Genomic DNA, 26,064 nt, shown 5'->3' with positions numbered 1-26,064 from the left:
CGCCGAGCACTGGGCTCGGCCCTGCTCGCGCCTCCAGCGCCGGCCGCGCCCTCCCGCGGTGCCTCGGGTGTGGCAACCCCTTCGGGCGCCCCCGCCGTCGCGGCCCTGGCACCCCCGCCACCTCGGCCCCTGGCGTCGCCTCGGCCGCCCCCGATGCCGCGGCCCTGCTGGCCGCCCCCGACGCCGCGGCTACTCCAGCCGTTCCAGAGAGCGGCTCGAGCTCATCCTCGCCGGTCCCCCTCTCGGTTGTCGCCGCACCTCTCACCGGTGTGGTCACTCGGGCTCGGACTGGGACGATTTGTCCCAGCACACGATACACCTCCGACGAGTACGCATGCGCCACGTCCGCCTTGGCCCCGTCCCCGCTCCCCACCTCCGTCCGTGCAGCCCTTCGGGATCTGAACTGACTTGCTGCAATGTGTGAGGAGTTCAACCCCCTGCAGCGCAACCGTACATGACAGCTTGCCCCGCGGCCTCCCTGTGCCAATGTCATCACTGGCAAGTGGGTCTTCCCCACAAGACTAGGCCCAACGGCTCCCTTGAGCGCTACAAGGCGCGTTGGGTCGTGCGCGGCTTTCTCCAGCGCGCCGGCGTGGATTTCACCGACACCTTCGCCTCGGTTGTCAAACTGGGCACGATTCGTGCTGTTCCCCAGCTTGCTGTTTCTCGCGCCTGGCCCGTTCACCAGCTCGATGTGTGCAATGCTTTTCTGCATGGCCACCTCGACGAGCAGGTGTTCTGTCAGCAGCCTACTGGTTTTATCGACACCGACCATCCAGACCATGTGTGCTTGCTCTCCCGTTCTCCCGCGCCTCGGGCCTGGTACCAGCAGATCGCGGCCTTCCTTTAGCAGCAGGGGTTCCGGTCCACACGGTCCGATGCCTCCCTGCTTGTTTATCACCAGGGCACCGCCACCGCGTACCTTCTCCTATACGTCGATGACATCATCCTCACTGCGTCCTCGCCAGCGCTACTACACAAGATCAAAGCTCGCCTAGGAACCGAGTTCACCCTCAAGGACTTGGGGCCTCTCCACTACTTCCTCGGCAACGAGGTTGTTCGCCGGGCCACTGGCTTCTTCCTACATCAGCAGAAGTATGCCTACGAGCTTCTGGAGCGAGCTGGCATGCTTAACTAGAAACCTGCTCCTATGCCTGTCGACACGAAGGCTAAGGTGTCCGCCGTCGAGGGTTCTCCGGCGTCTGACGCTCCCTTCACTACTAGGAAAAGGACTATAGCTAATATGGACATTAATGGCGCACCACATATGTGGTGCGCCACTGCTATATAGCAGTGGCGCACCATGTGAAGGTACGGCGCCATTAGTGTCCATATCACTAATGGCACGCCACACCCACGGTGCGACACTACTAACAATTTTTTTCTTTCAAAACTAGTAATGGCGCACGAGGGGACAGTGCGCCATTACTAGTTTTAACTAGTAATGACGCACCACACACTCTATGCGCCACTTCTAGCAAATTATTTTTACTTCTTTTTTTAAAACTAGTAATGGCACACCAGGGGATAGTGCGCCATTACTAGTTTTAACTACTAATGGCACACTGTCTCCTGGTGCGCCACTACTAACATTTACACATCACATGTTTGAGCCTTACAAAAAATTCACCAAACCCACACCCCCCTCGTGGACCGCCTTTTCAGTTTCAAAAAGATAAAAGAAAATGATAGAAATGAAAGGCAACAACCAATGAGCCTAACAATATTCTTGTGGATGACTTGAGATTGGATGATGACTTCATTTGCAAATTGTTCACTCTAGCACAGAACCATTTATCGGCTTCTTTACGGCAACTAGTTTATTCTCGAGAAGGCCCTTGTAAACTTCACCAAAGCAACCTTTTCCAATTAAGTTGATATTCTTCAAAATTGGCTTGAGCTCATCCTTTTTGAAAAGCTTAATCACATTTACCTTCTCCAATGTTGGGCCGCCATTCCTTTTGTATAATTCATTCGCTTTCTTTTTCTCTTTGCGAAGAATAACAAGAAATGATATAATCACCACAAAAAGTACACCACCTATTGCACCTACATGGACAAAAAATAAACTTAGTTTATTTCACTAAATTCGCAATTGCAAATCAAGCAGAAATGTATGTAATTAAGAAGTAAATAGTTTTTTTCATGTACTCAGAATCTAAAAAAACTTTCAACTATAACTATAAGAAGAAAAGAATCTAAAACAAGGCAGCCAAGAGGCTGAAACTATGAGGAATGTGTGCAGAGGACAAGGAAAGTATCTACTCCCTCCATTCTAAAATAACTTAATTTGTAGGTTTGTCCTAATTTGAGCAATTCTATTAAAAAATGTGCGAAGATCTACAAAACCAACTATAAATAGTACAAAAATGTGTCATAAAGAATCTGAAGAAACTAATTTACTGTTTAAGTTATTAGTATATTTTTCTATAGATGTGATAAAAAACAAGTCTGACTTCGGACAAATCCAGAACTTCAATTATTTTGGAACAGAGGCAGTAGCTTGTAAATGGCAGTAAGGACATTCACATAAATTAAGCAGTATAACCGACTGTGTTTGGAGTCCTTTGAAACAAGCAGAGTGTGAATTTTATAGAGATTTACTACTACTCTGTGAGGTTACTTATAAAATTTAGGGGTACCTTTTTGGCAACATTTTTTAGTGTTGTAAGGCATACGTGTGGCAGATCTCAGGAGAGGATGGATGGCAACTAGGACTGTCACCGGCTTCATGGAGCTACTGAATAATTTTTACATACAGCCGCTTTTCTTACATGTGTTTCTACGATAGTGCAGTGTAGTAGTAGCTTACCCACAGGCCACAGCCGCCTTTGCTGCTAGAGGGAATATATCTGTGCAGGTTCCCCCTCTGCCGTCGTCCTTCATTCTGAATTTGCATGGACAGTCATAGCCTCCGAGCTTGTTTGTGCAGACCCCGCCATTTGAGCATGGATTTTGGAGGAGGTTGCACTCATCAATGTCTGAAGAATCAACATTTTTCGGAGTTAACGAATTGTCATGTATGTATGTTGGACATTTTAGGAAATCAACATTTGCATGGACAATTATTTGGATGTATACTGGAGGAGATGTTGGAGTATGTACCTGGGCATCCGTTAGGGAAATAAGGGTTGCCCGCGTAACCGTCCAGGCACTTGCAGATGTAGCCAGGAGTATATCCATATGTTGCATAGGCACAATAGCTGTTGCTGTTGAGGCAGGCGTAGTCCTGAGGCGGCGGCTGTCCTTTTGCCGGACACAAACCGTCCCCAGCAGTGAAATTGAGCACCATGCGGACGCCCTGGGGAAACGGGCCAATAGCTCCTGTGTGACGTTTTTCATGCGAATTGGAAGGAGTGCGACGTTGTTGGAATGAATGGCTGCGATGCGACGTTTTAGAAGCAAACAATAGCTCCAATGCGACATGGCTCTGTTTAACCATGAAATGAAAAACACGAGGGGTTAGCGATTCGAGTTATGACACGCGAGACCTAGAAGTTACTCACATGCGGGTGGGACCCACAACTTATCCACGCAAGCATGCCCCTGCTCGCATGCGGGTGGGACCCACAACTTATCCACGCAAGCATGCCCCGACCCGAGCCAGCCACGAGCCCGAGCCAGCCCACCCCACCCCCCCGCCCTCCATTGCTTGCCCTGCCCCTTTCCTTCCCACCTTCTTCTTCCTCTGCTCCGGCAACGAAGCGCGCCGCCGGCGAGTGATGTCTAGCTCGACTTCGGCCTCCCGCCAACCATGGACGCAGTATGGTGCACTGCCGTTGACAAGATGCCCCGATTGCCCGCGCATGGAGCCTCTGAAGCGTTTGACTTGTGTGAGGGAAGAAAATGGCAACCGTGGGCGCGAGTTTGTGAAATGCTTGAGCAAGCCACAGCCGGGGCAGGTTAGATCTGTGTTCTTGACCAATCCTATGGTCTCCTTTCTCCCGATTTCTTTCTTTTTTCCTCGAATTAGGGCGGTGGATCTGGGTGGTGGATCTAGGATTCATGCGCCTCCGGCGCACTGTTTTTCAGGTTCTGAAGAAATGTGGGCATTTTGAGTGGCTCGATGACTATGTTGAAAGGTTGAAATTGGAGGGATCAACCGGAACACAAGAGCTCAATTTTGGGGGGCGGCTTGCCGTGGAACAAGCCCCCAATTTGGCGGACAGAGCCGATCCGATGATGCACAGTGCAGAACTGAAGTGTGAATTGAAGAAAATTGGCAAGCAACTAAAGCATCTGATCGATTTGAAGCAGCAAGCAAATATGATGGCTGGAGCATTTTATGGTTGTGTCATTGCTATGGGTTTATTTTACTTGATGTTCATCAATTGCTAGAATTTGTTAGAGTTTCAGTTAATGTGTCAACTAGTTTCAGGGGATTTGTTAGATGAATTTGAATTAGTGTGAAGCAAAACTTGCTTGAATTATTGTAATGATATTCTCAGGGGCCCTATTCAGTGTTCGTGCTCTGTTTCCTCTGTTTTTGTTCTTCAGTTAACAGAGTACACACCCAAATTCAGTTTCTAGTAAAAAAACAAAACTGGGCTGCCGAATAGATGTTGGGCCGTGAGAAAATGGGCCCTGAGAAAATAACCATGCCCAAGACCAGCCCACCCGCGTAGGGGCACCAGCCCATCTCTAACTTCGGCAAATAAAATGGGGCCCAATAAAATGTTACTTGTCCTTTTATTTTGCCTTTTTCTTGCACTAAAGTTTGTGATGGATATTTTTTTGATGCATTAAAGCTAAATGTTAATTGTTTTTATGCATGTCTACTGTTCCATGAACTAAATGAGTTGCATGCTTGCATGAAGTGCCCGAAGTAAATTAGTTTGCATTTTCTAGTTGCACCCATGTCCATAGTGGGTTTGCATGGGGCTCCTAGTTGCATGTCCATAGTTTGGCCAATATTTTGAAGATGTTGTGTGTGGTGATTGGGGTGTAGAAACCCGGGCCCGTAGCAACCCATAGCAATGCACGAATAATAAGCAAAAACAACCCCTAGGAATCCACAAATAATAGCACAAAACACACAATATATATAGTAGCATACCCAATGATTATATAGAAGCATAACGATTATATAGAAGCATACCCAACGATTACATAGTAGCATACTCATAGTTCCACGGGGCATGATAGCCTTACAACTTTAAGTACTAATAAAACTTAATAATAGTAGCATAACTATTACAACTTAAAAAAAAACTAATACGATAGATCTAAGCTAGATAGATAGGGGGGCACAAAACGCGGGTTCTTCGGGTTCTTCTTCTCCTCCTCCTCCGGGGCCACCTCGCTCCTCGGGCGCCCTCGCTCCTCCGGGCGCCGCCCTTCACTCCTCCCCCTCCCTGTTGTTGATGGGGTACGGGAGCGTGTGCATGACGCCGTTGGTGGGGAAGATGCCGTTGAAGTCGGTGAAGATATTGTAGGTTGTGAAAGCTATGAACTCACAACCTACCCAAAACGCTCGCCCGAGGAGATGGAAAGCATCAAAAGGGTTAGTGAAAGTGGCGAGGAGCCCAACCACAACGCCGTTGTGGTTGACCTCCTCAACATGGTACATCCGAGGAGAGCCGCGGGGGAGGTGGTGGAAGCCGGCCGCAAGGAAGAACTCCGTTAACTCCCTTGCGCCCCTCCACCTCGAGATCGCCCAAACCCTAAGGGTTCTCTCGACATACACTCCGGCCGGGTAGAGCCTTTCTGGCGTGGTTGGGGGGAAGCGGTAGGTGGGGCCAGTGTACTGCATGGTGGCGGGGTGGCTCGAGGGCTCGATCGGATTTGATGGAGAAGAAGGAAGAAGGAGGGCAGAGGAGGCAGAGGATGGGGTGTGGATGAGGAGGGAGAGGAAGACGATAGTGCCCGGCTTAAATAGCCCAAGTGCGACGTGGTTTCACCGGTGAAGATGGGCGGGCGGCGTTTGGTGGCACCCTAGAATTAATGGGCGGGCGGCGTTTGGTGGCGCCCCATGAAAGTGTGTACACGAGCGTGGGAAACGGGCTGCGATCCTTCTGTGCCACCGGTCGCGGGTCAAGGGGGACGGGTTCACGCACGCGTCTGTGCCGTCGTGGGTCAAGGGGACACGCCTGCCCCGGGTTCTCTGCGTGTGCCGCCCGTGCATTCATGCCGTAGCCCATTAATTTGCACATCTTGCTAGTTCCTGGCTAGAGGGAGACGTGACAATAATGGACGCCTTCATTTGCCCATCTTGTAACGGGCAGCACGCCATTTGAACTGCATCGATACCCCATGCCAGTTTTGCGTCCTCAAAGAGGAGCACGCCATGTACAGCACGCCATGCAGCGTTGGCTTTTTGGTTGTCTTCATCGGGGTGCTCCATTGTGGCCGGGTGCATGCTTTGATGCGACGATGCATCGGTTGTAATGGTATGCATGCGACAGCTTACTGCGTAGGGGTGGCGGAGCAGGGCTACGTCGAGGCCATGCATGCAAGCGGGCCCACATGCAAGCACGGGCGCAGTTCTGCGGGTGAGCATGCATGCTGCGGGTGGGCACGGGCACGCATGCAACGATGGGAATGGGCACTGCGTAGGCTTGGTGCATGCACCGCGTCAACTCTTGTCGTTAGATTCAAATGAACGGTCCTGATGCCCCAACGAGAGGCTGATCCAAACCCCACCGATTCAACCAATCAGGGCGTCTCATGCGGATCGATATACACTGTAGCTAACCCTAGCGCCTGATCTCAACCGTCCACGCACAACGATCGACGACCCAGTAGTGTGCGGGGTTTTGAGGGGTTTTGAGGGGTTTTGGCTGATTAGGGTTGAGCATAACTAATTCAAAAAAAATCAAAAAAATATAAAACTTGCGCACATAGTCTTATTATGTCGTATAGTAACGAGAAAAAATTATAAATATGATTTACATACATTTTTACGAAAAATCCTTCACAAAATTGTCATTCCTCGAACAATGTAGTATGGAGTTCAAGGGAGAGAGTAGTGGGCACCCGAGAGTATAGGTGGGGTTTTGAAAATGAAAAGTGTGAAAACCTCACCAAAACTTCATTTTGGATTGACTAAGAAAGATCTTAACTTACTTTTCTCATTTTCATGTTTTTAAACTTGTTTTATATATAATTTTCTATTAAACCTTGTTTTTCCAAAAAAAGAAAATAATAGAAAATTAATTCAATAAATAGTGAGACTTTAGATTTACACTATATAGGTAGAATAGATGTGTAGAAAAATTATTTGTCTGGTTTAGACAAGGTGCAAAAAAACTTGCTTAAATATGAGGCCATTTACCCTACCTTTGAAGGTCATTTGAGACACACTTTTCATGACTATGAGTTCAACTTACCAAAAGGGCTGGGAATGATCAGCAAACAAACATATTTCAGTTGAGGTACTTTAGATAGCATTAAAACATCAATACCCCATCCCTAATTCAAATTTGAGCCCAAATTTGAATTTTATTTGGCTGGTTTAGACAAGGTACCAACAAACAAGTTCGAATAGAAATACGGGATACATAGTGACTACCAGTACGCACCAAGTTACAAATATTATTACATGCCCCAAATTCAAAACTGTTCTCTGTTCTACCTCTTCCTACCACGTCGCATGCCCTTCTTCGCCTTAGCACTTCTTGTTTTTGGTTCAACTACACACACAAGTTCACTGATCATCTTGGTTTTTTTCACTGGTCTTTTCAACACCTCACCAACACCCTCGTGATTAGTGTCTTCAGTCTCAATGTTGACAGCAGTTTCAGTTTCTTCAGTGTGTACCTCAACATGGGTTTCTTCAGTCTGAACCTCGACACGCTCAGGTTCAGTTTCAACCTCGAGAGCAGTTTCTTCAGTCTGAACCTCGACACGCTCAGGTTCAGTTTCAACCTCGAGAGCAGTTTCTTCAGTCTGAATGTTGACTGCAGCAGGATTTTCTTCAATCTGCTCAGGCTGAGGCACACTTCTCTTCTTTCTATCTCCATTGACTCTTGCTTTTTTTGTTGGCCAACACTGTTCAACAACAAGGGGCTGACTTGCTCGCTTCCTCCTGGCCATTGGGAAAATGTTATAGATATAGTAATTGGAAAAAAGCACCAAATCAAAACACAGACAAATAAACAAGAACATACTTTGTCTTATCAGGAGTGTAACGGCATTTGACAGATCCCACTCTGTGCCCAAGTTCCTGGCACAACTTGCATCTGTTTTTGGCTTTCCATCTTTATTTCCCTTCTTACTACTCCCACCTTTCTCAAACCATGCCTTGAATCTACTCTGTTTAGGCCTGCCAGCCTTTCTTTTCATCAAGGGAGGACACATGGAAAATTCAATGTCTACTTCAGGCCACTGAGACTGATCTGTTAGTGCTGGAATTGGAGTAGCATATGCAGCTTTGAATTTTGCTACCGAATAATATTCATGCAAATATGGGTGCATGTTTATCTTCGGTTGGGATGCTAAGAAGAGAATGGCATGCTCACATGGTTTACCAGTGTGTTGCCACTCGAGGCAAGTGCAATTATGCAATTCAGTGTTAACAACATGTCTCCTTCCAGTTTTGTTATCTCTAACTTCAGCACCCCAAGGTGAAGATTTTTCAACAAACAAATGTGAAAGACATCTGCTCCTATTGACCACCTGTTGTACCACTGCTAGAAGCTTATCTCCTTGCAGACAATCACCTATCCTTCTTCTCAATTCCCACAACCGCATGAGCATGATCCTCATTTGGTCAACCATGTCATGCACAGACAAATCTTTTAACTCCTTCACCTTGTTGTTGAAACTCTCTGCCAAATTGTTGTTGATGTGGTCACACTTGATGGCAGTGTTGAATGCTGACCTGTACCATAACAAAGAATGGTAGGTGTTCAGCCATGGACCAAACTCATCACATGCCGCCATTATCTTATCAAGATGATATTTGTGTGTCTGTCTAGTGTAAGATCTTGCTGCTGGCCACATGCGCCCAAATTCTTCTCCTCTAAATTTTTTGATCAAATTCATCCACAAATGACTGAAGCACTCCCTCTGCTCAGCATGTGGGAAAACATTTTTCACTGAATTTTCAAGCCCCTTGCATGCATCTGTGTGTATAGCCAAAGGTGACACTGGCCCTAGGCATCTTTTCAACTGGATCATGAACCATGTCCATGAAGCCTCTGTTTTTGACTGAAACAAGCCAACAGCAATAGAAAACATCCAGTTGTGTCCATCTAGAGCATTGCATGCTGCCAACTGACCATTCCACTTGCCTGTCAAAAATGATGAGTCTATGCTCAAATATGGACGGCACCCTGCTTTGAACCCATCAATGCAAGGCTTCAAAGCCATAAAAAACTTGGAGAACTTGACTTCACCTTTGGCTGATACCTCTGTATCTATCTCCACAACACTGCCAGGTGACCTCTTTTCCACCTCTGCTTTGAAGTTGTAAAGCATCCTAAATGTATTTGCCCAATCACCATATAAATTTTTCATTGCCCTTTGTTTTGCCTTCCACACTGTGGTATATTTCAGTTTAATGGGGTACATCTTTTCCAAGTCTATTTTGAGTTTCTTCGCAGTAGTGTTTGGTGTTTTGGCTAAAATTGGGGTGATCTTTTCTGCAACCCAAAGTTGTGATGTCATGGTTGATACTCTCTGTGAACTTGTAATACAAGTATGTTGATTGGGCATTTGGTTAACCCTGACAGTACGTCCATCAGGTTGCAGTCTAGCAGATATGTACCACTTGCAAGGCTTCACACTACCATCAAATCCTCTGCACCTCGCAAAAAACTTCTTTCTATCAGTCCAAATAGTCTTGGCATCAAACTCATGTTTCACGGCATAAGTCTTGAAACACATCCTAAACTCCTTCATGCTTGGGAACAACTTTCCTACTTCAATGACAGGGTTTTCTTTGTCATACACATGCACCAGCTAATCATCATGTGCATCATCTACCTCATCTGCAGCTTGTTGCATCAACTGTCCATCTACTTCTTCATCAGCATTAGCAGGCAAACTAGATTCACCCCTCTCCTGCTTATCTCTGTCATCGACTGGAATGCCAAAAAGTTTGGCCATCTCAATGTGAGGCATTGGTGCAATGACCAAATCAGTAGGCTCATCTAATTCAACTACATTCCAATCAATAGTTGCTGCAATTTCAGTTTCAGTTTCAGTTCTAGTCGCCTGTCCCTCGGGTATTACTGTAAGTTCAGGACACATGGGAATCAATGGCCTCTGTGTAGCCCAATCATCATCTACCATCTGCGCAGCCAATTGTGATGGCACATATCCAACCTTCGAAAAAATGTTCAGATCAATGAGCTCAGCAAAAAAATTAGCCCGTTTGCTTGTCCAGCCGTTTTTCCGATCGATTTCTTCAACAATCTGTTCACCATCTTCTATTCTCACATACTCTCCTTTCCAATCATCAAACCGCAACAGTGATACTTCTTGCTCTGGACCCCAAACAATATTCTCGCCAATTTTTTCCACCCATTTCTTCACTGCTGTCTCTCCCATGTTCTGTAGAACTTGTGGATCAATCTCTGTAAACTCAACCTCCCATTTAACAATAGTGTCTCTCTCAATGTTCTGTATGCTACCATCAACTAATTTTGCCTTTGATGGAAAGAAATTGACTGTCAATTCGAAGGTCCGAGCGGCAGCATCCCCTCTGTCAGTGGCGGACAGTGTGAGCCCGTGAGAAAAAGCAGACGAGGCCACCCCCTAATTGCATGCAAAATTGGATCGGAGAGAGGCGCATTACCTATTCGAAGTTGAATCTGGCGGCTCCATCTCAGTATGCCCACGGGCTTCCCTCACAACCTATCGATTCCGCAAGCGAAAACAGAGGAAACGAGCTGAGATCTACGGGCCGGAGAGAGGAACGAGAGGGCGACTAGGGTTTGAATTCACTCATCATTTTCTGAGGACGAAGGCTCCGCCGCCGTTGAGAACGAGGGCTCCGCCGCCGCCACCGAGAACGCAAGATCCGCCGCCACCGGAGAAGAAGGGGGGCAGAGTGGCGGGCCCGGCACGGTCGGGCGGCAGGGCACGGTCAGCTGTTTTGAGGAACAATTAAGTTGGACCCACATGTCCTAACATAAACGGGCGGGCTTGGTTGACGACCAATTTAACCACATTTAACAGCCATGTCGTGCGTGGGCTATTTGCCTGCTCAAAATTGTCGCACCACAGCCATTTGCTCGAACAACGTCGCACTCTTGCCAATTAACCTCAAAAACGTCGCACAGGAGCTATTGGCCCCTGGGGAAACCTATTGAGTAGCACCTTGTAGCCCTCTAGATCCGCCATAGAGTACGTGTACCATGACTTCTCCACCAGCATGCCATAGGAGCACGGGAGGCGCGGCATGTTAATTGTATTGTCACTAAGAAACTTGACAGTCCATCTGAGGCTCTTGCCGTAGCGCGCAAGGGTGGCTTGGCAGCAGGACCCCGAGCAAGACCCGTCCCCCCTGTCTAATTCGATATCGAAAGCACTCAGGTGTCGGCGCTCCAGCCAAGGCCCATGACAACATTTCTCGCCGTCGAGGCAGCGAATCGCGTGCCCAGGAGTTCCATATACGGTGCCATGGAGACGACCCCGTTGTCTTTTGTGTTGCAGTGGTAGGAGACCGGGGCAAACACTCGTGCCTCGCCTGTAGCGACTGATACGCTCGCCAGGTCCACCAGCCAGGACGACTCAACGTCACCGGATGGCGAGCTGTACTGCTGCCTGACGTACTTGCCTCCAGCAAGGAAGGCACGGGGAGGAACGGAAGATTCGTTACACAAGACCTCGAAGCCATCACGGAAGCAGCCGTGGCCGACGCCGATGCCGAATGGGAAGGGGATGTCGATGTTACCGCACTTGTGTCGGCAACCCCCTTGAGCTTCAGCCGCCGCGGCAAGAGTATTTAACCAAAAACTACCACATTTCACGGATATGTGACAGAAAACTACCACTTTACGATTTTGTGCCAAAAACTACCACTTTTATCCTAATCCGTGGCAAAAAACTACCAAGTCTCGAAACCGTTCGCTTCGCCCGCGCTAAGCACCAAACTGACCAGCCGGTCCCATGTTTCAGGTGCCACAGTGGCCAACCGATGCCCGCCGCGCGTTAACGGCGCGTCCGCGGTCGGAAACGGCAGCTGTCGGCTTGCGTTCAATGCACCAAAAGGTTGCATTGAACGCAAACCGACAGCCGTCGGAGTGCATTGAACGCAAACCGACAGCCGCCGTCCGACCGCGGACGCGCCGTTAACGACCGTTAACGCGCGGCGGGCGTCGGTTGGCCACCGTGGCACCTGAAACATGGAACCGGATGGTCAGTTTGATGCTTAGCGCGGGCGAAGCGACAGGTTTCGAGACTTGGTAGTTTTTTCCCTCGTATCAGGACAAAAGTGATAGTTTTCCGCACAAAAACGTAAAGTGGTAGTTTTCTGTCACGTTTCCGTGAAATGTGGTAATTTTTGGTTAAATACTCCCGCGGCAAAGATGAGAACTAGGATTACTGGCACTGGCAGCACCAGTAGCAAGTGCTGCGGCTGGGATTGGAAATGGGAGCTGGGGGCGGCCATGGTGCTCTACTACCTTTCTGTCTGGTATGATGAGGTGTACACCCACCCTTGTTATATACCCGCACGTCGGCCCTTTGGTTGCTTCCACAAGAATACCTCCACCATCCGGTTAAACATTGTTAGAAGGGAGACAGAGGTTTGGTGCGGAATATGATGGATGTATTATTGAGCCTCGAGGGCGAGTATATATTGAGTACAAGACTTGGAGGGCAAGATGCCTCTCCTAAAGATAAGGTAGGAATCCTAAACTACCAAATACATGTAACCCAAATATATCTCTAACATCCCCCCCCCCCCCACAGTCATAGCGGTAGTGTTGCGAACAACATGAGCGTCGCGGACGGTCAGATTGGAGAGAATAGCAGCCGACGGGCTGACATCCCCCCGCGGTCGTAGCGGGGGCGTCATGGACGGTGTCGCGTCGCGGACGCGGTGACTGTAGAGGAAGCCCACGAGTTGCTCAAGCGGATGATAGCCCTTTGTGCCGATGTCGAAGTAGCGGAGAGCGTAGGATGGTGTAGCCGTAGTCGAGGTAGCCGTGCGAAGAACGCCGTGGTCGGTGTCGAGTCGGGGTCGCCGGTGTCGAGGTAGTCACCGTGGAGCCGCGGAAGAAGAGCAGCGGCGGCGGCGGCCTAAGGAGGCGGCGGCTGCTAGAGAAGGAGCGCGGCGGCGGTGCTTGATCGTGGCGATAATGAACCCGACAGCGTGACGAAAACCGGCGCCGACGCTGACGTTCCCGCGCCAAAAGAGGCGGCGCGGCGTATATCACATGGAAGTCAACGCGCGTGACGGGGGTGGACCGCGGGCCGCAGCGTTACGGCCCGAAGAGGCGACGCAACGGCGGCGAGCAGGTCAGGGTGACGGCAGAGAAGACCTCAGGGCGGTTGCAGGGATCGCGTGCCACGCTCGCTACGTCCCGACGGGACGACGCAGCGGCAGCACGAGGGTCGGTGCAGCCTCGGGAACGGCCTGTTCTGTCTGGTATAGTCTGTCTGGTATGATGAGGTGCACACCCACCCTTCTTATATACCCGCACGTCAGCCCTTTGGTTGCTTCCACAAGAATACCTCCACCGTCCGGTTAACAACTTGCAAAAGTTTACCGATGAACAGATCCATGCTGCTACTACTGCTGTTTCCTCTCCTCATCTTTTGTTTTTTTCTTCACCTTTTCACATAAATTTATGCTGTACAAATTTTTGGCAAATTTATGTTTCATTAAAAAAATTGAAAAATTTTATACAATGAGTGGCAGTTGTGTCCAGTCGACCTGCAAAGTTGCAAGGTCAAATGTTCTCTGGTTTGAAAGAAACAAAAAAGAGAATCTTCTATATAAGAATAGCACCACTCCTGACACAGACTGAATGTTCTAGATAGAGGGTATAAAACTATTGAGGTGCAATAAATCCAGACTCCCACGTATATAAGATGAGGTACACTTGTATATATACACGGCCACATGATCCTCATCGTGATGAGAATCAACGTATCCAGAAATGTTATCAGGTCAACGCATATGATGCAATGTTCCCCTCAGCTCTCGCCAAATGCAGGCGACACATAAAGAGAGAGAGAAAAGAAAAACAATGGGAACTCGGGGAGGGTTACTCTGCCGCACCATGACCTGACCTCACTCCCGTCGGCACTTTGGTTGCTTCCACAAAATACCTTCGCCACGTCACACAAGTTTTTGTTGTTGACCAAATTCATGTCACACAAGCTAAACAACTGTATTTGTAAGCCTACCTAAAGTAAAAGTATCATGTATGTCGGCTAGATAATTTCAGTGAGGTGACATAAAATTAAAGAGGGACGAGAGGCTTGACTATCATGCTATAATACCGTATCATAATAAATGTTGTACTAATGTGTGTCAGGCATGTTAATAAATAAGATCATATATAAGACGAAAAAGGGTTTTCCCGCACCTTATATTATAATGCAACGACCACGGCACAAAGATACGTAGCAAGGTTCCGACCAGCAGACCACACATGCACAAACACACACAACAATACGAGTTACAAAAGTCCTGCTGGGGGATCAGCACAACAAGCCCCAAGAGCTAAGATGATATATAATTATATGTACTATGAAGATAGCATCATAAACTAGTATCATATGCATGATACTAATATATGATACTTCCCATCCCAGGCAGCATCAGGCACAAAGATGCAATTAGGCCGATATTGCTGCATAAATTTTTGCCTACAAGCTATTAGTTTGAGCACAACTTCTCACATAAAAACATGGAAAATTTATCTTGCAACGTCGAACTACAGATCCAACAATTTGTCAAAGTCTTGCTCCCCTCACATCACATAACTATTTTTGAACTGCAAAAACGTCTTATATTTAGTTACATAGCTAGCTAGTACAAATTAATACTGATGTTTGGTATAGTGCCACTCAATCTCCATATTATTTTATCCACTTCGATCAAGAGAAGTCAATAGAAACTTGGTAGACACCATCATTTTGTTCGTTTGACAATATCACTCTCAATGTCACTTTGAGATAGTCATATGCACGTTACTACTTGTCAAACAAGAAAAAAAAACTTTAGATGTCTCTTCATTGGTAGTGTATTCCAATAACATGCATTGCTAAGCCTAGCCTGCATTCATCCACGGTAATGTGTAGGCAACCGTTTTTCTAAAAGAGAAATCAACATGAACTCAATAAGCGCCCCCGATTTGTTAATTTGACAATATCACTTTCAATGTCACTGCCAGATAATCATATGCACGCTACTACTTTCAAACAGGTCAAACCCAAAACTTTACATGTCTCTTCACTGGTAGCATCTTCCAGGACATTGGATTCCTAAACCAAGAAGGTTGCACGTTTACATGGTCATGTATATATAGTGAAAAAATTCTATCTCCAACCAATAGAAAATAAAATACTATCAGAATTGTACCGGATACTAGTTAATAACACTATTTGAATTTGTCCCACCAAAAAGTAATTCTTCCTACAAAGTTGGATAATTGGTTAGCTAAATAAACTTAATGGCCAAAAGGTCTCACCGTCGATGTGGGAGGGACCATGTTCTCGTTCTTGTTAGGTTTAATTTCCTGGTTGGGGCACTAGTAGAAAAGGGGGCTTTGGTCCACGCCGGGTAACCCCATTAGTCCCGGTTCAGTCCAGAACCGGGACCAATGGGTGCATTTATCCCGGTTCGTGCGGCTAAGGCATTAGTCCCGGTTCACCTGGGCCCTTTAGTCCCTGTTCGTGCCACGAACCGGGACTAAAGGGTGCGATGCCCATTAGTCCCGGTTGGTGGCACCAACCGGTACTAAAGGTTAGACCTTTAGTCCCGGTTGGTGCCACCAACCGGTACTAATGGCCTTTGAGGCATTAGTACCGGTTCGTGGTACGAACTGGTACTAAAGGTCCCATTTTCAAACTCTCTCCACACCCCCCCTCTATGGATCGCCTTTTCAGTTTTAAGAAAAATAAAAGAAAATGATGGAAATGTCAAAAAAATAAAAGAAAATAAGTTTCCCATGTGATATGTGGTCTAGTTGTTGGGAAAATTTGCAAATGTGAATTTTGACTTTATTTGCAAAATCTTTCTGAAATTTGTAAAAATAGGCATAACTTTTGCATACTAACTCGGATGAAAAAGTTTTTTATATGAAAAATCATCTACTCGAAAAGTTACATCCGAATTTTACAGGGGGAAAAGTTACGGGGCTTTTAAGATCTAGAGTGGAAAAATCGAAAAAATTTCAAACTTACTAGTGGCGCACCATTTGCTAGGTGCGCCAGTAGTAACAGAAAAAAATATCGTTTCAAATTTTTTTTGGAAAAAATATGGGGTCAAATCTGGTCAAACAGTGGTCAAAATGTGGTCAAACAATGGTCAAACTAATTATTCTAGAATATTAGTGTTACTAAATAATTATTTCAGTTATTTCGAATTTTGGTCAAATATGGTCAAACTGTTGTCAAACTAATTATTGAAGAAATATTAGTGTTACTAAATAATTATTGTTTTTTAAAACAATAGTTTCAAACTCAAACAGTGAAATGTGTCACTTCATGCTCAAGCAAAATTCCTGAAGGTTAATAGGATTGACATCTTACTATTGTGAGGAAAACAACAAGTGCAGACTTGGAAACGAGGGAGAATAGAACCCGGAAGTTAAGCGTGCTCAGGCTGGGGGAGTGGGAGGATGGGTGACCGTTCGAGAAGTTAGATGATTTGGAATGATGAGGGGTGGTTAGAGGATAAATTAAGCAGTGATGAGGGGTGGTGATTACAGACTAGAGATTAAAATAATTCAGAAATTTGAAAATAAAAAAATTCAAATTTTTTTTAAAAAAAAATCCATAAAATTTCTTTTAGTCCCGGTTGGTGTTACCAACCGGGACTAAAGGTGGAGCTCCACGTGGCCACGCCCTTTAGTCCCGGTTCCAGTAAGAACCGAGACTAAAGGGGAGAGGCATTAGTAACGACACTTCAGTCCCGGTTCGAAAACCGGGAGTAAAGGGCCTTACCAACCGGGACAAAAGCCCCTTTTTCTACTAGTGGGGTTCTATGGCGGCAGCGATGTCTCTCAATAGGAATAATGTCTGCCATGTACTCGTTCCCATCCTAGTGGTGCATCTAGCTTCATCGAAGGGTGTGTGTCTCCGTCAGACCTCGCAGGATTTGTTCAGTGCTGGTGTTTGTTGGTTCTGTTTGAATTAAGTCGTCGTTCGCCTTCATTTGGGTGTTTACAGGTTTGATCCTTTTGATCTACGTCTTTCTTCATTGGAGATGGTTACTACTCTGGTGCGTTGCTCGAATGGGCCCTTAGCACGACGGCTACATGTCTGACTACGACAACAAGATTTGTCCGGCTCCGACAACGGAGGGGCGATGACGGTGGTGCCCCTTCGACTTGCTCCAATGCTTGTAATCGTCGCTGGTCGTCCACGGACCTAGTTGAAAGTTTTATTACCTCTTTTATTTTTTGTGTTGCCATGATTGAAGATGAAAAGATTGAAATTTTCTTACAAAAAAGAAAGTACTATACATGCATAATTAAAACGTATTGAGGAAGTAGTAGTTGTGTACGTATTTCTAGATTTATGTATACATTGGATGGACACGTGCTGATGTGGCACCTGGGAGTGTATTTCCATTGAGTAATCTTCGAACAGATGGGCCTATCTTGTTGGCTAAGACCAATTGCAACTTGTTGGCTTGATGTACTCAATGATTAGGCGAGGCATCACAAAAAAAAAATTATGCAAAGGACATAGTAGCTCAATCATGGCCAGGCAAAGTTGTATCATGGCCAGGTCATGGCGGCTATGCTGGGTCGGCATGCAGGGGGCCGGGTGCCACAAGCAGTTGGCCAGCCCTCCTTTCGCCGCCTAGCCCGCCCTACCCTTCACCTGCCGCTCCTCGCCGCCACCGTGGCCGTCGTTGGGCGAACCCGGCCGGCGTCGTGGGTCGCCTTCTCCTACCACTCCGGCACTGCGTTGGGGCTCCGGTTGTCGGTTAGGGAGATCGGGGCAGCCTGGTTCCGTGGATTTGCTGCGTGTGGGCTGCTGATGTGGGTCAATAATGGTGGTTCCCCTTGTGATCTTCTCACGCCAAATTAATGATCTACCTCTTTTGATCCTCTTCGATCTGGCCCATGATGAGTTCCGGATTTCTTCGCCGGAGATTTACATATTGGCGCAAGACACTCCTGATTTTCTAGATCCGATCTGATTCGGTATCTGCCCGTGCAATTTAAGTGGGTACTCTGTGAAGCTCCACTTTTTCTCCGTACCATGGGACATGTCTACTTCGAGATTTCCATGGTATTGCAAGAGGCGGAGAATATCATGATCGCTATGATTAGAGGATTAGAACAATTGGAGGGAAGGTGCTTTGAATGCGATGAAGACTTGAGCTTTGTGTTTAGGGACTTGCAGCAGCTGCCTCGGCAAGTGGGGGCGATAGCACTAGAGGACTTCAGTCTTGGTGGTGCTCCTCGAGTACCGAGTCTCGAATCTGTGGTAGAAACTAAAGGTCCGACCTTTGTTGGTTGTGCCTGACAATGATCTTTTTGAAGGCATTGTTTTTAAGAATTAAGGCTTTTTTCAGGGTGAAAACCTAAGATCATTGATCGGGCGACGAAATGCTTGTGCTCTGTTTCGTTCTTGGAGGCGTCGTCTTTGGAGGACCTCTTTGAGGTTTGGGTGCTGTCTTTGGTGGTGGTTAGTGCGTTGATACTGGGAGTGACTGATCACTTCGCAGTTTTTTTTCTTTTTGGCTGTGTACATCCTCAATGTCTATTTGGACTTTTAGTTCAGCCTAGGCTTGATGTAATTGATATCTTCGTGACATTAATATGTTTTTGTAGTCGTAAATTTTGTCAGTCTCTATTGAATAATTTAATAAATTTAATAAAGATGACTGCGTGCATCGTTTTGATGTAGAGGGCGGGGTTATCCTCCATTTCTAAAAAGAGAAGAAATCAACAGGAACTGTATAGACACAACCGATTTGTTCATTCGACAATGTCACTTTCAGATAGTCATGTGCACGTTACTACTTGTCAAACAAGAAAAACTCAAAGCTTAAAATGTCTCTTCACTGGTAGCAACTTACAGGACATTGCATTCCAAAGACAAGCAGACTGCATTCATCCATGTCATGTGTCATAAAAGATAAATATTTGAACAATAATTAATAAAAAACTATCCGAACTACTACCAGATATTAGTTAATACAGTATTTGAAGTACTACCAGATATTAGTTAATACAGTATCCAAACACAAGCAAACTGCATTCATCCATGACATGAACCTCACTCATGTCGGCACTGTGATTGCTTCCCCAACAATACCTCGGCCATGTCACACAGCCTAAACAACATTATTTCTAAGGGCATCTCCTACGGCGACCCGTAAATTTCCTCGCGCGTCCATTTGCGGACGGGAGGACCAGTCCGTAGGCACGTGTGCGGGAGGCGTTCATCCAACGCTGTTCGCATACATTTCAATAATTTTTTGAACCAACTGTACGAAATTCGTTAAAGAAGGCGGGTTTTATTCAAACCGTACAAAATCATTTACATTTTTGGACATATTTAATTAAAAAGGTTAAACTATGTGCGCGTACGGTCGTGCTGAACTCCACCCCCACGACACTCACTGATACAGTATACTAGTTACTAGTCTAGGCCGGCCGCGGCACATCTCTTTGTCCCCCCCCCCCCCCCCCCCCCCCACCCATATCTTCTGTTAGGTTAATCCAAACAAGTTTGCAAAGTGGTTATGTTAAGCAAAGAGTCTGGCTAGCAGTAGTAACTAGCGGTGTATCCAGGTAGAAGTACGAGGTATTTTACATTTTACATATAGAAGTTGGAGTTGGAGTCATGTTAGGCGTGTGATCAAGCTTGCCGGTGATTAGATTAGGAGAGTCCGGTTTAGGACTTGAGTCAATTTCCGTGTTGGGTTAGGAAGGCTCAGGTCGGTTTGCTATGCGTGCGTTGATATTTGTCTGCTGGCTATACCTATATAAACGCAGGCAGGGTGTGTGAGTTTGAATCAACAGAGAGAAAAGAGAAAAGAAATAAAGAGAAAATAAGGGCATGACAAGGGCCCTTGGCAATCAGTTTTTGTGTGTGCGTGCATTCGTGCTATTTGATGTGATCGATCCTGACCGCGAAATTCCAACAATTGGTATCTAGAGCAAGTTCGCGGTGAAGCTTTGCTTGCCCCGGGTGGCGACCTACTAGCACCTCGGGGCGGGCAATAAAGTCATTGGTGTAGCGACGAGGAGCGGGTGATATAGTCGTTGGGTGGTGCAGCGACGTGTAGGATCAGGCGGTAGTCGTTCGGCGGAGCAACGACGAGAAGGCGGCGAGGAAGGTATCGCAAGCGAGGCGACGGGTGATCTTGTTTGATGGAACTACCTAGAGGAGGGAGACAGGGCTGTCGTTGGCAAGGCATTGATGATCATTGATGGTTATGGAGGTGCTGAAGTTGCGACTCCGAGGAAATCATCGAGATCATCGTTGGAGGGTGCAAGGTGGAGATGGCAAAGTTGCGAGCCGTCATCGAGGTATGCATATGAGTTCTTGTAAGGTGCGTCCAAAAGCTCAGGTATGTGAATCTTCTGCTGCAGTTGAGATGCATCATCGGCAGAAGAGAATTACGAGCGAGTGCGGAAGGAAAAAGGAATTGTTCCTTGCGTTTCCGTTCGTGGTGGTGGAGTTCCGGTGAGTTCATATACGCTGAAGATGAGTTGCACGTATATGGCAAGTTGTGTTGCCGCTGGACAAGAGGTGTTGTTTGATAAGTTGTGTCATCAACGACAAAGAAAAAAGATGTGGAGGGTGAAAAGATGTGCCTCTCCGTGCACAAGCAACCGAAGAGAAGATGAAGATCAACGTGAGATGGACGCACATTAGTTAAGTTGAGTTCCTGCATGAGGCTATGAGTTTAGTCTGCATGTAGCACGCTAAGATGTGGCAGCGTGGCTGGTAGTCCGGATAATTGTTGGTTCTAGTCTGCAAGTCGGCATAAGAAGCAAAATATGACGATGAGGTGGTGGCCATCGTTGCAAGAAGAGAGAAGTTGCGGTCCGGTAAGTCACGCCACCGGAAACGTCGGATGTTTGGATTAGGGGGTGAATGTTACGTTAATCCAAACAAGTTTAAAGTTTAGTTTGCAAAATGGTCATATTAAGCAAAGAGTCCGGCTAGCAGTAGTAACTAGCGGTGTATCCAAGTAGAAGTACGAGGTATTTTACGTATAGAAGTTGGAGTTGGAGTCATGTTAGGCGTGTGATCAAGTTTGCCGGTGATTAGATTAGGAGAGTCCGGTTTAGGACTTGACTCAATGTCCATGTTGGGTTAGGAAAGCTCAGGTCGGTTTGCTATGCGTGCGTTGATATTTGTCTGCTGCGTATACCTATATAAAGGCACGCAGGGTGTGTGAGTTTGAATCAACAGAGAGAAAAGAGAAAAGAAATAAAGAGAAAATAAGGACACGACAAGGATCCTTGGCTTTCAATGTATGCGCGTGCGTTCGTGTTACTTGATGTGATCGATCCTGACTACGAAATTCCAAAATCTTCCCTATGTCCGGCAGCACCACTCATCGGAGTGGCAAAGAAGGTCCTTCAGCCAGAAGGGGAAAGGGGGCTCCTCCGCTTCTGTGGAGCCCAGACGGGGCCCGATGATGGTCTAACATAAATAAGATGATATATAATACTATGTACTATGAAGATAGTATTATATACTAGTATCATATGCATGATATATACTCCCCATCACATGAAGCCTTAGGCCCAAAGATACAATTAAGACGGTATTACTGCATTAATTATTATTCCCCATCACAGGGTCCTTCAGCCCAGAGGAGAAGTTAAAAGAAGAGAAATAAGATCGTACCCGAAATATGGCTATCAAAACTTCTTGATCTACTCGAAACAGAGCAATCTTTCTCTAACATTTGCCAAGTCAATTTCTTCTGACCCAGGCACTTCTATGGGTGTCTGATATGAATTAGACCAGAAGCCAAGAAACCGAACACTGTTTTCATGATTAATCTTCCTCGGGCTATTAAACTCATGGCGAAATAGCTTGTCATCAATTGTGTGTATGCTCACACCATTCCTCTTCACAGCAACCGTACTCCCATTTTGGAGTTCATCCTGTTTGTCAGCATTTAAATGATGCTCAATCCTAGAATACGAAAGTAGGGTGGCCAAGTTCTGATTATAACTCTGGTACTTGTTTGACAGAAATAGTTGCACAACTTCCTACTGTAATTTTATTGATAAACTAACATTCCTATTACAAAAGGGTACAAACTAAACAACATTTCGAGTGGAATTGATTTTGATTGGCACATCTTACCTCCTAAAGGAAGATCTGGTGGGATTTTGCTAGGGGTCAGGTGTGAAACACTTGATGTGCTAAACGTGGTTCGGGGAGATTTTACGTTCATGTTTCGGGTGAGATCAAAATTGGATGGTTTCCAATGGTCTCTTGTGGCTGTATATGGAGCAGCACAACCTGAACTTAAATCAGATTTTCTAGCAGACTTAGTGCGGATCTGTGGAGATGAAACTCTGCCAATCCTAGTCGGTGGGGATTTTAATATAATTTGGAGAAGAGATGAAAAGAACAATGACAATTTTGAAGGACGTTGGTGTATGATGTTCAACATGATTATCGAGAGTCTTAATTTGAGAGAAATTGAACTCACCGGTAGACAATTTACTTGGGCCAATTCTTTGCCCACTCCCACATATGAGAAGTTGGATAGGGTACTCGCCAGTGTGAAATGGGAACAAAAGTATCCTTTGGTGTCGGTTCATGCGATGCAGAGAGCGATCTCAGACCATACACCCCTTCTTGTAGACTCGGGAGAGGCTACACACATCGCGAATAAGAACGCCTTCTCTTTCGAACTAGGTTGGTTCGAGAAAGAAATCTTTTTGGAGATCATTGCACGCGAATGGGCGAAACATGTTAGTGGACGAACTAGTATTGAGCGATGGCAAAATAAGATCAGACTCTGAGGCAGTTTCTGCAAGGTTGGGCTAGAAATAAGAGTGGGATTTACAAACAAGAGAAAGAACGACTCACTCAATTAATTGAGGTGCTAGACTTAAAAGCCAAAAGTAATCTCCTTACAATTAGTGAGCAAAACTCCAAGTCCGAAGCTGAGCAAGGCTTACGAGCTCTTCTTAGAGAAGAGGAGCTCAAGTGGGCACTGCATGCTAAAGTGCTTAAGGTCGTCCAAGGGGATGGCAATACACAATTTTTTCCATATGATTGCGAATGGTAAACATAAGAATAAGAAAATCATACAGCTTGAACAGGACGAGGAGACAATTGTGGGGCATGAGAATTTGAAAGCTTATATCACTAATTACTATAAACAACTTTTTGGGCATCCATAAGCAAGCATGGTGGCCCTTGATGAATCTGTTTTTGGAGATATACCACAACTTCAGATAGAGGAGAATGATATTCTATCTGCACCATTTACTGAGAAGGAGATTCTGAATGCCATCTCACAAATGAAACCGAATAAAGCACCGGGACCAGATGGGTTTCCAGCTAAATTCTATAAGAAATGTTGGCATATTATTAAGGATGACCTTATGCATATGTTTCATGACTTCTTTAGTGCTCATCTGGCTTGATTACGTTGTTGCCCAAGAAAGAAGTAGCAGTTCGGATCGAACAATTTAGGCCAATATGTCTTATTAATGTGAGTTTCTAAATTTTCACAAAGGTTGTTACCAACAGATTGACACAAATTGCTCATTCAGTGGTACAACCGAGTCAGACAGCATTCATGCCAGGGCGACAAATACTTGAAGGGGTAGTCGTTTTGCATGAAACGCTTCATGAAATCCATTCGAAGAAGCTAGATGGGGTTATCTTCAAAGTGGATTTTGAGAAGTCATATGATAAATTTAAATGGCCTTTCCTTCAGCAAGCAATGCGCATGAAAGGATTTAGTGAGGCGTGGCGGAACCAAGTGGGTTCTCAAATCCAGAATGGTAGTGTCGGAATCAAGGTCAACGATGATATCGGTCATTACTTCCAGACACATAAGGTTTGAGACAAGGTGATTCCATGTCTCCTCTCTTGTTTAATATAGTGGCCGATATGTTGGCCATTCTTATTGGCAGAGCCAAGCAGCATGGTCAAGTGGAAGGCTTAGTTCCTCATTTGGTCGATGGAGGTGTTTCCATCTTTCAGTATGCTAACGACACTGTCCTTTTCATGGAACATGACATTGCCAAAGCGCGCAATATGAAACTGATATTATGCCTCTTCGAACAATTGTCTGGTTTAAAGATAAACTTTCACAAGAGTGAGTTGTTCTGTGATACATCTCCAACGTATCTATAATTTTTTGATTGTTCCATGCTATTATATTATCTGTTTTGGATGTTTAATGGGCTTTACTAAGCACTTCTATATTATTTTTGGGACTAACCTACTAACCGGAGGCCGAGTGCAAATTGCAGTTTTTTTTTGCCTATTTTAGTGTTTCGCAGAAAAGGAATATCAAACGGAATCCAAACGAAATGAAACCTTCGGGGGAGTTATTTTTGGAACAAACGTGATCCAAAGGACTTGGAGTGGATGTCAAGAAACGAGCAAGGAGGCCACGAGGCAGGGACGCGCGCCTGCCCCCCCCCCCCCCCCCCCCCGGCGTGCCCCCCACCGACCTACTTCTTCCTCCTATATATGCCCGTATACCCCGAAAACATTCAGGAGCACCACGAAACCCAATTTCCACCGCCGCAACCTTCTGTACCCAAGAGATCCCATCTTGGGGCCTTTTCCGGAGCTCCGCAGGAGGGGGAACCGATCACGGAGGGCTTCTACATCAACACCATAGCCTCTCCGATGATGTGTGAGTAGTTTACCTCGGACCTTCGGGTCCATAGTTATTAGCTAGATGGCTTCTTCTCTCTCTTTGGATCGCAATACAAAGTTATCCTTGATTCTTTTGGAGATCTATTTGATGTAACTCTTTTTGTGGTGTGTTTGTCGAGATCTGATGAATTGTGGGTTTATGATCAAGATTATCTATGAACAATATTTGAATGTCCTCTGAATTCTTTTATGTATGATAGGTTATCTTTGCAAGTCTCTTCGAATTATCAGTTTGGTTTGGCCTACTAGATTGATCTTTCTTGCAATGGGAGAAGTGCTTAGCTTTGGGTTCAACCTTGCGGTGTCCTTTCCCAGTGACAGCAGGGGCAGCAAGGCACGTATTGTATTGTTGTCATCGAGGATAAAAAGATGGGGTTTATGTCATACTGCTTGAGTTTATCCCTCTACATCATGTCATCTTTCTTAATGCGCTACTCTGTTCTCATGAACTTAATACTCTAGATGCAGGCAGGAGTCGGTCGATGTGTGTAGTAATAGTAGTAGTGCAGAATCGTTTCGGTCTACTTGTCGCGGACGTGATGCCTATATACATGATCATGCCTAGATATTCTTATAACTATGCACTTTTCTATCAATTGCTCGACAGTAATTTGTTCACCCGTGTAATACTTATGCTATCTTGAGAGAAGCCACTAGTGAAACCTATGACCCCCGGGTCTATCTTCCATCATATTGCTTTCCTATCAATTTACTATTTCTGCTATCTTTTATTTTGCAATCTTTACTTTCAATCTATATCATAAAAATACCAAAAATATTTATCTTATTATCTCTATCAGATCTCACTTTTGCAAGTGGCCGTGAAGGGATTGACAACCCCTTTATCGCGTTGGTTGCAAGGTTCTTATTTGTTTGTGCAGGTATAAGACAACTTCTGTGTAACCTCCTACTAGATTGATACCTTGGTTCTCAAAAACTGAGGGAAATACTTACTCTACTTTGCTGCATCATCCTTTCCTCTTCAAGGGAAAAACCAACGCAGTGCTCAAGAGGTAGCATTCTGCTTTGGGAGGGTCAAAGACGAGCAAGACACATATAGACAACTTTTCGGGTGTGAATTAGGGTCTTTAC

The 26,064-nt window shown here is 45.9% G+C and overlaps 2 protein-coding genes and 1 pseudogene across 2 annotated transcripts; 1 reads left to right on the top strand and 2 right to left on the bottom strand.

The window, feature by feature from the left end:
• The window catches only part of LOC125513676 (wall-associated receptor kinase 4-like), a 107,244-nt pseudogene extending 94,685 nt beyond the window's left edge, over nucleotides 1-12,559 (bottom strand).
• On the top strand, nucleotides 3,723-4,338 carry LOC147962995 (uncharacterized). The gene is made up of 2 exons (XM_087527608.1): nucleotides 3,723-3,902; nucleotides 4,033-4,338. Exons 1-2 carry the CDS (start codon nucleotides 3,723-3,725, stop codon nucleotides 4,336-4,338), a joined length of 486 nt encoding a protein of 161 aa, XP_087383734.1.
• LOC147962994 (uncharacterized) lies at nucleotides 7,570-9,420 on the bottom strand. The gene is made up of 2 exons (XM_087531347.1): nucleotides 8,141-9,420; nucleotides 7,570-8,026 (listed from the first exon to the last, which is right to left on the bottom strand). Exons 1-2 carry the CDS (start codon nucleotides 9,418-9,420, stop codon nucleotides 7,570-7,572), a joined length of 1,737 nt encoding a protein of 578 aa, XP_087387473.1.
• Nucleotides 12,560-26,064: the final 13,505 nt, after the last annotated feature.

Source organism: Triticum urartu, chromosome 6A (assembly GCF_056163025.1).
Source record: "Triticum urartu cultivar PI428250 chromosome 6A, HENAU_Tu73, whole genome shotgun sequence".
Lineage (NCBI taxonomy): Eukaryota > Viridiplantae > Streptophyta > Magnoliopsida > Poales > Poaceae > Triticum > Triticum urartu.
Note: the sequence above shows the minus strand (reverse complement) of the source record. Positions and strands in the feature narration are given on the sequence as shown.

Bases quoted from the DNA above. Each gene is read 5' to 3' on its own strand.
- LOC147962994 (XM_087531347.1), bottom strand. From the start codon at position 9,420: ATGCTTTACAACTTCAAAGCAGAGGTGGAAAAGAGGTCACCTGGCAGT. The intron at 8,027-8,140 runs GTCAAATGCCGT...CCCAATGGCCAG, and splicing joins TTGGGCACAGAGTGGGATCT to GAGGAAGCGAGCAAGTCAGC.
- LOC147962995 (XM_087527608.1), top strand. From the start codon at position 3,723: ATGTCTAGCTCGACTTCGGCCTCCCGCCAACCATGGACGCAGTATGGT. The intron at 3,903-4,032 runs GTTAGATCTGTG...ACTGTTTTTCAG, and splicing joins GCAAGCCACAGCCGGGGCAG to GTTCTGAAGAAATGTGGGCA.